The sequence below is a fragment of the Leptonychotes weddellii genome, chromosome 13 (assembly GCF_054177405.1).
Source record: "Leptonychotes weddellii isolate Sample4059 chromosome 13, ASM5417740v2, whole genome shotgun sequence".
Classification (NCBI taxonomy): domain Eukaryota; kingdom Metazoa; phylum Chordata; class Mammalia; order Carnivora; family Phocidae; genus Leptonychotes; species Leptonychotes weddellii.
In genome coordinates this window covers 16,931,986-16,944,512 of record NC_138381.1, presented here as the reverse complement: position 1 = coordinate 16,944,512, position 12,527 = coordinate 16,931,986, and the positions used below count along the sequence as shown (strand labels likewise).

General features: G+C 36.6%; 1 protein-coding gene across 1 annotated transcript in view; it reads left to right on the top strand.

Moving 5' to 3' along the window:
* WDR7 (WD repeat domain 7) overlaps positions 1-12,527 on the top strand; it is a 338,052-nt gene that overhangs the window by 73,281 nt on the left and 252,244 nt on the right. Inside the window, exon 15 of the mRNA XM_081802523.1 lies at positions 8,814-9,028. Coding sequence (XP_081658649.1) covers positions 8,814-9,028 — 215 coding nt within the window. The remainder of the gene's footprint in view (positions 1-8,813; positions 9,029-12,527) is intronic.

Below are 12,527 nucleotides of genomic sequence, written 5' to 3'. Positions count from 1 at the left end.
TACACACAATTATGTATAATGTTTATACATAGAATCTTATGGTTTTCCTTGGGAAATTTTTTTTTTTAAGATTTTTTTTTTTTTTTATTTGAGAGAGAGAGAATGAGAGACAGAGAGCATGAGAGGGAGGAGGGTCAGAGGGAGAAGCAGACTCCCTGCCGAGCAGGGAGCCCGATGCGGGACTCGATCCCGGGACTCCAGGATCATGACCTGAGCCGAAGGCAGTCGCTTAACCAACTGAGCCACCCAGGCGCCCCTTCCTTGGGAAATTTTTAAGTGTGTAACTAAATGTTTACTGCTTTAGGCTTTTAAAAACACATTTTATTCTACTTTTATCCTTTTAAGTCATCTTCTGTGAGTGATGAAAGCCCTAGTTGTACTACATAATACTTCTACTAATTTGTTTTTCTTTTCTTCATTTCTTTGTTTTAAATAGTCCTTTTCCAAATCAGACTATATACATATTTCTGTTTGTTCTGTGGTACAGTAGGGAGTTCTGCTAATTCTTTCTGTAACAAGTAGTCACAGTCTCAGGGATCTGTTATTTATAGTCCTTGTTTTAACTGGTAGTATGTAGGCAATCTTGCCAAGAGGTAACATTCTTGAAGAGTGTCAAACTTCTTAAGCTTTTGCCTTTAATTATTTTTTGTCTGATTATAAAAGAGGGTCATGCTTTCTGTTAAAATTAAAAGCACAGATTAGAAGAAATGAACTGATATCTCATTGTTCAGTGGTAAATATTAACATTTTGGCATATTTCTCTCTGGTCTTATTTCTGTGCATTTTTAGAAACAAAATTGCTGTCATATTACATATGTAACTTTGTCTCATTTGTATTCCTTTTTGTGATATCCTGTCTGCCAACCAGCACTGTTTCATGTTTGCTGGTTTTGTCTACCCCACAAACTAAATACGCCCAGTTTGTGTTGCTCTGGAGTCCGACTGCGTGGTGTGGATTTAGGATCGACCATTTGCTAGCAGTGCGATCTGCTGCAACTTACTGGACTTTGGTCTCTCAACTTACTACTCTGTAAAATGAAGATCATAATAGTTCCTATTTTATAGTACTGCTGGGAGAATAAAATGAGATAATATTTACCTGGTGTATAGTGGACATTTATAAGTGTGTGCATGTGTATGTTTGTGAAATCGAAATTTGTGTCTATGCATGTGTTTATATTTGCTATTAATGTTATTTAACAAACATACTGCTTTCCTTGTTACTTTGTTGAACTTGGGAATGTCATTTTACCTACATTTTGAAATATTTAAAACTTTGAGGATTAATATTAAAGAAAGAAAGTTCTTAACAGCAGTGACCTTCAGAAAGCACTGTTTTAGAATACTGTAAATATTAAATTAACAATTGATTAACAGTTGATAAATTAAGCACGGATGTGAGAATATGGTAAACTTGTCTAGGACTTTCTAAAAATTAAAATAATATTATAAAGGAAGAGAATATCATTTTTCTGAATTTTTCAGATACTTAATTGATACTTGTCAGGTACTTTAAATACATTTGTAAGGAATATGAATATGAAATTCTTTACAAATGTTACTGAAAGACAAAATTATTTTTCCAGTAATTTCCCCAGGAGTTGTTGACAGATAGCTCCCAACTATAGGTGTACTGAAGGATATTACTCTTATAGCCAGTTTAGTGTAATTAAGCTCATTTTAGATTAAACACAATATATATAATATTGAAATTTCACAATTAGCTTACCTTCAAGAGGATTTAGGTAAACAGTCAATGTGCCATTTTTAAATCAAAAGATAAAGAAGCAGAATTTATTTTGGATTTAACCAGAATAGGAGGTATACATTCCTTTTTCTTCCTTGCTGTTCAGGCTTTAGCTAGTGATATAAAGGCCCCTCGGGAGTGAGTAAGGCACATCCTGAAGGTATTGACATTATTTATTTATTAAATTTATTTATTTAATAAATAAAAAATGAAGCCAAATAAATCAGATTCAGCCAAGGTTTGATGTATGAAATGTATTTAAACTCTGAGGAGACACTTTATCCCGCTTCTTAGCATTTTGGGGATATATTTTTACAAATGAAGATATATTACACTAAAAGTACTCGTGCATAGTGTGTAATTTTGTGCTTGCTGTTTTGAATTTTACTGATGTTTCTAGCTTAAAAACACTTAAAAATGTCTTTATACTTTTATACAGCATTTTCTTTAGTTGTTTTTCCCTTCAAATAGGTAGTTTTTTTGGTTTTAGTTTTTTTTTAAAGATCTTATTTATTTATTTGACAGAGAGAGACAGCGAGAGAGGGAATACAAGCAGGGGGAGTGGGAGAGGGAGAAGCAGGCTCCCCGCTGAGCAGGGAGCCTGATGCAGGGCTCGATCCCAGCACCCTAGGATCATGACCTGAGCCGAAGGCAGACGTTTAATGACTGAGCCACCCAGGTGCCCCTCACATAGGAAGTTTTTATTTCCAGTATTTATTTCCTAATGAAATGAAGTTGAAGCTAGTAAAATAAAATTTCATTAGAAAGACAGAGGTCCAGAATCTTTTGTTCTTTACTTGTGTCATCTTTATTATGTCTAGTAACAACTAATAGTGATGCGGAGGCCAGGAAAGTTATTATTCCTTCACATCTTAGATAGTTAGAAAATTAGTCAAATAACTAGCAACAAGATTTGGCCAGCTGGAGCTCTTGACTTCTACTTAGGAACTTATTAAAGGTGGCTCACTGACCTAGGTGGTGGCTGCTTCTGCATGGAGCTGTTCACATGCTTCGGGGAGCAACTCTCTCATTCTTCACATTTGACGTTCCGAATGGGTGGAAAGAGTTGCTTCCACAGGCCTTTGACAAGGTCAAAATCCTGTCTGTTTGGGAAACAGTGGCATGCTCTACATAATGACTGATTTTACAAGATGTTCTTATCTCGCCATTAGCAAGTTTAAACAGCATTTTCATGTATCTATTTTTATCATATTTGTTACAGAACAAAAGTGATTCTCACATCATAGACCTGTTCCTGTAGAGACAGTTACTAGGTGTTCTCATACAGATGCAAACGCCAATAGTGCTTGCCAAATATATGAGAAATTAGTGTAGGAAGTCCTGTCCCTTTACTTTGCTCTTTTATGTTTTTTCTTTATTTTCTGTCTAGGAGTTTTCTGAAATCTTCCTGTTTTTGCATTTACTTTATGGAATATGCATTAAAGTCATTTTATAAAAACTTAATTATCTAATAAAGGGTAGCAGAGAATTATGAACTAATGGATATTCATGTCTATTGAAAAACATATAAAGCTTGGATAATCAAAAGCATTAAGTGTCAATCAGGTTTTTCACACAAGTAAAGTCTTAGTGTGTGTATTATTCTTTTTTTTTTTTTTTTAAAGATTTTATTTATTTATTTGACAGAGAGATAGAGAGAGAGAACAAGTAGGCAGAGAGGCAGGCAGAGGGAGAGGGAGAAGCAGGCTCCCCACTGAGCAGGGAGCCCGATGTGGGGCTTGATCCCAGGACCCTGGGATCATGACCTGAGCCGAAGGTAGCCGCTCAACCGACTGAGCCACCCAGGCGCCCCGTGTGTGTGTTATTCTTGCTTAAGACTTTATTTATTTGCTTGAAATTGTCAATCAATTTTATTGATTATAAGATTGCATAAATTTTCCTAAATTCACTGGTAGTGTGTATTTCTATTATTTTAACTTTCTGTCCAAAACATTTGCCTATTAGTCAGTTGATGGTATCTTTAATGGATTTATAAGTGCTATTTGTGTAGTTTGTAATTTTTATAATTATTTTCCTTTTAATAAATACTTTTATTTACTTAAATTGATAGTTTTGTCTTGTTACTAAAATTACTAGAGAGAATCAGGAGGTGGTACTTCTGCCCAATCTTTTGTTATTAGAAGGGTTTAGTAGCAAGTATTTTCTTCACATTTTGACCCTTTGCCTGCTGTATTTAAGTACAGTGGAAATTTGATTTTATGTTTCTATTTCACAATGTATGGCTTACATCATCAACTTTTCTATATCTCCTACATTTCTGTTTTTCATTCTGTTACAAAAAAATACTATAGGACAGGCAAAGGCACAAAGGATGGAATGGTTAAGAAAAAATGATACCTTTACAAAATCATAGTAAAACCAATGTAATCAGAGTTTCTTTTTTCCCTATGGATGATTCGCTTGGGAATTTTGAAGGAAGAGGTTGTTACAGTGGAAATATAACCATCTTTGCTACCTTCCCCACCATGAGCCCTCTATATAGTTAATAATTACTAAATCCCTCCCATTAGGTACCCCTTGGCTTCCTTTTTTGTTTCCATAGTATTATTCTAACTTAGGACTATATTTTTTCACACCTAGGCTATCTTTATTTGCTTTCCTGTCTTTTTCTACCTTCTAATCCATCCTGTACTCTGCTGGAAAATTAATCTTAGGAAATGAAACAACAGCAACAATACTTGGTTCATGTACGGTCTTAATGAAAAAAAATTTATTTCCTATAGCCTTTAAGACAAGGCCCTTCACAGTGTGGTATCTTCCTACCTTTGTATTTCTCTCCATTTCTTTTACACAGACCAGTTGCTCTGTGCAAAGAATAATTATATTGAAGAATAATTGGGCCATTCTCTACCACTTCTTATCTTTTATATCATCCATATTGTTGCTCATGGTTTTCACTCATTTGGAACATTCTTTTTTTTCTTTTTTCTTTCCTTTTTTTTTTTTAAGATTTTAATTTTAAGTGATCACACCCAGCATTGGGCTTGAACTTGCAACCCTGAGATCAAGAGTTGCACGCTCCCCCCCAACTGAGCCAGCTAGGTGCCCCAGAACATTATTTCTTTCTATTTGTTTATTTGTTTAAATAGTCTCTTTTAAGGAAATTTGAATAATAAAAACAAAATCTTCCATATTTACCCATGTAGTTACCATTCTATTGCTCTTTGTTGCTTTGCATAGATCCAGATTTCTATCTGGAATGATTTTCCTTTTGCCTAATATTTAATATTTCTTGTAGTGCAGGTCTGTGCATCATGAATTCTTTCAACTTCTGTGTGTGAAAAACTCTTTGTTTCATCTTCATTTTTAAGATTTTTATTCTGGTTGGAGAATTTTACGTTGACAGTTGTTTTTTATTTTTCCTTTTAAAACTCCACTGTCTTGCATTATTTCCAATGAGAAATCTGCTGTCACCCTTAGCTTTGTCCCTCTATATGTGCTGTGTCTGTTTTTTTCCAACAGCTTTAAAAGTATTCTTTTTCTCTTTATTATTGATTTTGAGAAGTTGGATTGTAGTTTTCTTTATATTTGTGCCAAGGGTTTATTGTACTTCTTGGATATGTTGGTAGGTGATTTTCGACCATTTTGGAAACTTTTTGGCCATTATTCATTCAAATATGTTTTCGATCCTTCCCTGCCTTTCCTCTCTTTAGAGATTCTGGTTATATATTTACTCGGCTATTTGAAATTGCCTACAGATCACAGGTTGTGTTTTCATTTTTTAAAATTATTTTTTCTCTGTGTTGTATATAGTTTCTATTCTAGGTCTTCAGGTTTATTAGTCTCTTTTCTACAATGTCTAATCTGTCATTATTCCCATCTAGTGTATTGTTCATCTCAGACATTGTAGTTTTCATCTCTGTAAGTGTGATTTTGGTCATTTGGTATCTTCCATGTCTCTCTACTCAAACTTTTTGAACATCTGGAATACAATTATAATAACTCTCAGTGTCCTTGTTTGCTATTTAAAAAATCTGTGTCAGTTCTGGGTTGGTTTTTATTGATTTGAATTTTGTCCTCACTGTCATATATTTTCCTCCTTTTATCCAGAATAGCCTGAAGGTGGTTAAAGGGTAGAAGCAGGGAGATTAGCTTTTATGCGATTGCCTCTAGGCAATAAAAGATGATGGATTGTTACACCAGAGTGGTAGTGGTGGAGCTGGTGAGGAGTGGTTGAATTCTAGGTATATTTTGAAGGGAGAGTGAACAGGATTTGCTGATAGTTGGATAAGGGGCATAAAAGAATGAGATGGGTAAAGTTGACTCCAAGGTTTTCATCATGAGCAACTCAAAGGATGGAATTCATTTCTAGACATTGAGAAGACAATGGGAAAAGCAGGTTTTGGAAAGACCAAGAATTAAATTTTTTTTTAAATACTGAGTTGAATATTAGACATCCAAGTAGACATGTTGATGAGTAAATTGTGTATATGAGTCAGGAGTTCAAGTTGGGGATACCAGAGTGGGTGATGTAAATTTGGGACTTCTTAGCATGTAGAAGATACTCAAAGTCATGACAGTGGATGTATCACCAAGAGGATGCACACGGTTTAGATATATTTCTGTGATGTGGAAGAAACCAGCAAAGGAGACTAAAATGGACTTTCCAGGAAGAAGAAAGTGAAGAGTGTGGTTGCCTAGAAGCCAAGCAAAAAAAATGTGTTTCAAGGAGTAGAGAGAAGGAACAAGTGCAGCTGATAGTAAATCATAGTAAAATGAGGACTGAGAACTGAATATTGGATTTGACAACATGGAGAGTAGGTTCTGTGCATGTTTGGGGTGAAATCTGATTTGAGTAAGTTCAAAGGAAAATGGGAAGAGAAAAATTTGTAGGTAGCAAATGTAGATAGCTATATAGAGGATGATAAAAAATGGGATACCAGCTGGAGAGAGATACTGGGTCAAATGTGTTGTTTTTGTCATTTTTATTGGTCTGTGTTTTTTTTTTTTAAACAGGTGAAATAATTGCACGTTTATATGCTGATGGGAATGATCATATGCTGGTGGTAATGATCTAGTGGGTAGGGAAAATAGATGAAGAGAAAGGGGAGAGTTGCTGAAATGATGTCCGTGGGCAGACAAGAGAGGGATGGGGTTTAAGCTACAAGTGTGTTAGGTAGGTGTCTGGATAGTTCATGTGTAATTATAGAGTAATGTGAGTGGAGATGTGGTGGGAGCTGGTAGAACTTCTTTTCTAATTGCTTCTTTCTAAATGAAATAAGAAACAAAACTTTTCACCCAGGTGAGGGCAGGAAATGGAGTGTTGGAGATTGGAGGAGAGAAAAGCTATGAAATAATTAACTAGGAGAGTAGGAAAATGAAAGATCTGTGGAAATGCGGTCACTATTAAGGACCCCTTGAGATCAGTGGTCATGAATTTCAAGTGGATCTTTCAGCATGTTCTTCATTCATATCCATCTTCATTGTACAGGTGTGGAGTAGCTGGAGAGTTGGATTCAACCAAGGTTGGAGTTTGCTCGGCTGGGACAAGGAAGTGAGATGAGGACAGAGCTGTGCTTATGAGGACGGACGATGGAATTTTAGTTTATGGGACATAGGGAAGTAAGGGGCAGGGCAAACATGATAGGTGAATGAATTTTTGGAGTCAGTGCTGAACAAGGAATTATTGGGTCATAGGGTTGAAGTAAAGAATGGGAGCTGCTATCAGAGAGTGGAATTTTTGACATTGGGATCATGTTAGGATTTAGTTACTGGTAATGAGAAGTTTATAATGTGACCATTGTCTGGGATCAAGTGTAGGGCAAAATTTATTGGAGTAGAGGAACTCAAAGAGCCAGGCGATCGGGATGTGTGGAAGAATCATATGTGCTGGTGATTTTCAAACATTGTTGAACTTTTAAATCCTTTTAGAGTATACACACCCTCCTTTTCATACATAACACAGAAAGTTTCAGGCAACAGCTCCTCCTTATGCTTTGCCTTCCAAAATACATTGGTCAAGACTCAATGAATTGGTTAGTAAAACACTGATTTGTGTTAATACTAAAATCACCAAGAATTAATTCCAGGACTACTATTGGAAAGAAAAGAAGTTAAGCCCTTTAAGGAAGGGGAGGGGCAAACTTGAATGGCGTGTATATAAATACTCAATATTGGGAATAAAATATGTTGGGGTGTTTGGGTACTAGCTCAAAGACACAACAGAAATCTTGCATTTTGGTGACATTTATGTTTCTGGTGTTCTCTATGGCTATTTTTCAAAATTGATTTGTCCTCATTTAGAGTGACTGGAGGAATGCTCAGTGGATCAAAATAAACTTCATCATTTCACTGTCCTTATTATAATCTTCAGAAGATTATGTACAAATCCATATAATGAGACCCTTTAAAACAAAGTATAGAGAAAAGCTGTCTGCATTGTAGGAAGGAGTTGTGCCTTAGCTTAGACATGAAATTCATAGGTGGAGATGAATGGAAAGAATGGCTAAATGAAGAAGCTTGGAAGTGGTCATAGGTTGGAGTAGTAGTTATTTTCATAAACACCCAGAGAAACATTTGATTGGGTATAAACAGTAAAAGTCAAGACATTTGCAGACAGAATGAGAAGTTACAGTTTTTTTCCTGCTTTGTGGAGATTCCCTAGAGAAAGAGAAGCTCCAGGAATTATTAAAGTAGAAAGAATGAGAAGAATAGCAAAATTTAGCTCTTTTTTGTTTGTGATTGATAGGCAACTTAGAGGAAGGTGAAATCATAGAAACTGATATTTGTAGTAGAGTAATGGTAGGGAGTATCAAGAAGATCGTCTTGGAAGCAGACAGTGGAAAAGCCTGGGGGATGTTGTTGAGGTCTCGGCTCTGAACCTGGCTTTCTTGGGAAGTTGCGGTTGGGGCATTACAGGAGAAGAAACGGCTAAGGTAATGTTGCCTGGAAGATCCTCAGAGGAGGGAAGCACAAGGAAATGTTTCTGGGAGGCAGAGAGAAAAATACCCCCACATAAAAAACGTCTATGCATTTTCTTTCCTTAAAAAATGACTCAGCGGGTATAGTGTTGTATGTACTAATTGTGAATGTATACGTCTTCCAGGAGCGTTGGATCGCTGTGTGATGGGGATCACAGCAGTGGAGATACTAAATGCCTGCGACGAAGCAGTTCCTGCTGCAGTTGACTCTCTCAGTCATCCGGCAGTCAACCTAAAGCAGGCCATGACACGGCGTAGTCTGGCCGCTCTTAAAAACATGGCCCATCATAAACTACAGACTCTTGCAACTAACCTCTTGGCTTCTGAGGCCTCTGACAAAGTAAGTTCTGTGTGTGGGTTCATGTGTGTAGCCCCCATCCCTACTCCGTTTCATAACACAGTTTTGGCATGGCTTAAGGAATAACTTTTGGGAGATGACATTGATGAAAAATAAGCTTCTGATTTTGTGTAGGTCTGTCCAACATCGTTTTTGCATATTTCAAGTATTTGGCTTTTTTTTTTTTTTTTAAAGTAGGTTATTCTTACCACTTAAAATATTTTAAAATGATTCCTATGGAGTTAAGGGACTTGAATCTGAAATTAGAGCCAACATTTTTCATGTAATCTGTCTTTATGGTTTTCTGACAGTCTTCCTGTCGAAAGATTGAGCACTAGCTAATATCTCTAGGAAGAAAAAATAATAATTTAGGTACAATTAAGATGTTTCTAATTGTGGCTGCTCATTTTTTTTAAAGTCAAAGATTCTGATTTTAGTAAGGTTAGGCCATTATGAAGATATAGGAGGATATTTGAGAATAGGTATGGCGGAGTTACACGAGCACTGTAAGACCCAAGCTCAATCACACTTTCCCCACTGATACTCCCATTACGACATCCGTTACTTCTTCAGTTAATAGAAGATTACCCTATGAAAAGAAGAACAAATAATCCCAATTCATTAATGGGTTACTTGTCTTCAGTTTTATAGAGGCCAGCCACTATTTGGTTTGTGGTATTTGTGTTCTGTGGTATTGTTAGAAGTCGCTTGTCTCTGGCAAGGTCTAGGTGAAACTTACAGACAGTCCCAGCATTTCATCGGAGTCACATCTTAAAATTCCCAGCTGCATCTAAGTATTCATTAGAATTATTAGTAGGTAACACAAGTACTATCATTTTCATTTTCTTATTCTGGATTCCTTTTTTTTTTTTTTTAAATAGTTAGACATGTGGCTAAATAACAAACAGGTTGAAAGGCTCATCTGCAAACTTGAACATTTGCCCATGAATCAGTGGTCAGTGCTGATGACATAAAATGCTGTAGGTGGTTCCAGTGACCCATGTCCTCTAGGAATTGGCAGTAATCTTTGATCATTCTGTCTTTCCCCAAGATATTAAATGCTTTATTGGCTTTGTTGTATTGTATGTTTCATAGATCAGAATTATGAAATCCTTCTTCATTTTCTTTCATGCTTTCTGTCCTGTGTTCTGAAGTTTGAATAGAAATCACAACTTAAATGCATTTGCTGTGCTTATAATTTTCTTTCAAGAGATTATATAGACGTCCCTAGCAATTCAGTGTTCATAGCACATTGTTTGATGTTCTATATAATTTTAATTCGGTGCCAATTTATAAAATAGTATATGTAAGGGCAAGTATATATGTTATATAGTTTTCAAATATATTTTTTTTCTTGTTGGTATCACCTAGAAATAAAAATCTGGAAACTTAATTATACAATTGGAAAATTAAAGAAAAATAAATGGTACAGTAACATTTATGAATGGCTTTTGTAAGTGGTCATGGTCCATTATGTGATTTTTACAATCTTGTTTGTCCCTGTTTTAATAGTGCATTTTATAGGGCAATTAGTGATAAAAGCACCAGATATCAGAGACACTACACTTATGTATTGTAAAATATATTGCTTGTGAACCTCCTCAGTCTTGTAGCAGTGGTAATTGTTGCCTGGCCTACAAGGAAAACAATTATAGGAGGGGGGAAAGGCTTAGGAAACTGAGGCTGCAGGAGGGTAATCACTTTATGAAAAATGTATGTTGGCTGGACCATTAGGGATTTCTCTAACTATTTTCTCATGTTGAATTTGAGGCTCCTTCTGAGGGGAATATTTAAAGAGTTGTCCTCTGGATGGCTTTTTAACCTCAGGAGAAATAAAACCCACCCAAAGTTTAAAAAAACAAAACAAAACATAACTAAGAGCCTCTCAGTGGTGTAGGACTGACTCTAAGATTTGGGAACTAAGTTTTTTCATGGTCTCTCAATGGAAAGTGAAATCTTTATGGGAATACTGTATAGAAAGAATCCCACCTTTTCCTTGTTAGACTGGTGTTAGCAGTTGGGCTATTTGGAAAAAAACATATATTGCTAATTTTGTTAATTATGGCAGACATGTAGAGCCTTGCAAACAAAAATAGGGATTTTTTTTTAAAAGATTTTATTTATTTGATAGAGATTGAAAGCATGAGCATGGGGAGGGGCAGAAGGAAAAGCAGACTCCCCACTGAGCAGGGAGCTGGACGCTGGGCTCCATATCAGGACCCTGGGATCATGACCTGAGCCGAAGGCAGACGCTTAACGACTGAGCCACCCAGGCGCCCCAAAGATAGGGAATTTATTCTCCTCTGATTCTTTTCTTTCACTAGAAGATCAAGAGGATGTTAAGTGGAATTATTCCTAGGACTGCATTGAATCTTTGAAAGATGTGTGTATTTGAACCGCTGTGTGTTTCTCTTATGACATGTATCTTAATTTCCTCTGTGTTATAATAACTTATATGCTTCTCTGATTCTCCCCACTGAAATTCAGCCTTCTTGCAGGCAGGGATTGTGACTTATTTATTGCTCTTTCCCTCATGACATCTAGTAGCAGCTGTGCAATAAATATGCATTGAATTGGATGATGTGTAACAGAAAGCTCGGAGGGCCTCTGCTTCAGCCTCTTTGCCCGGGTCTTCTCCCTTCCCTCATAGTTGATTGTCTTGGCTTGGTGATCAGATCTATTCCTGTTCGGGAAGCCTTAGATGTGGAACATTTATTAATCACCTTTGCCCTCCGTTCAGTTTTGCATTCTCCCTTGTGGTTTTAGTGAGCGAGGCTGTCCAGGCATAACTCATTCTCCTTCTTTGCTATCTCTGTATTGTCAGCAGTCCAACACATCCTGCAGAATCTGTCAGCGAGTCCCTCCCCTTTACTTCTTTTCCTTATGGCTCTAGAGCAGGGTTTCCCAACCTCAGCACTACGGACATTTTGGGCTGGATAATTCTTTGTTGTGAGGGGCTGTCCTGTGTATTGTAGGATGTTGAGAATCATTTTTCCTGTACCCACTACATGTCAGTAGCACCCTCTCTTGCCCAGGTGTGACCATCAAAAATGTTTTGAGTTATGGCCAAATGCCCCATGTGGGGCAAAATTGTGTCTGGTTTAAAAACATTGCTCTGGAGAAAAAAGGTTGAGAAATGGTAGAGATCCTACATCCTATATCTTATGTTTCCTTTCCTGTCCCCACCCTTGCTTCTTTACTCCCTCTTCTCTGAGGATAGTGAAGCCATCCCCAAACCTTATCCTCTCTGCCCCTATGGCAGAATTAGTTCTTGTGTTCTCTTTGTACTCAATACCTTCCTGGTCAGACCTTTCCTTAAATCACTTTACTTTGTATGGGGTATTTTTTTTCTTTCTCTGTATCTGTTTTCCCTGTTAGATTTTAAGCTTCTTGAGGACAGGAGCTGAGTTTCTCATATTTTTATTTTCAGTGCTTTATGTAGTACCTGAAGCATAGGAAATACCCAAGAAACATAGTGTGAAGTTAGCTTGGAGGAATAGAT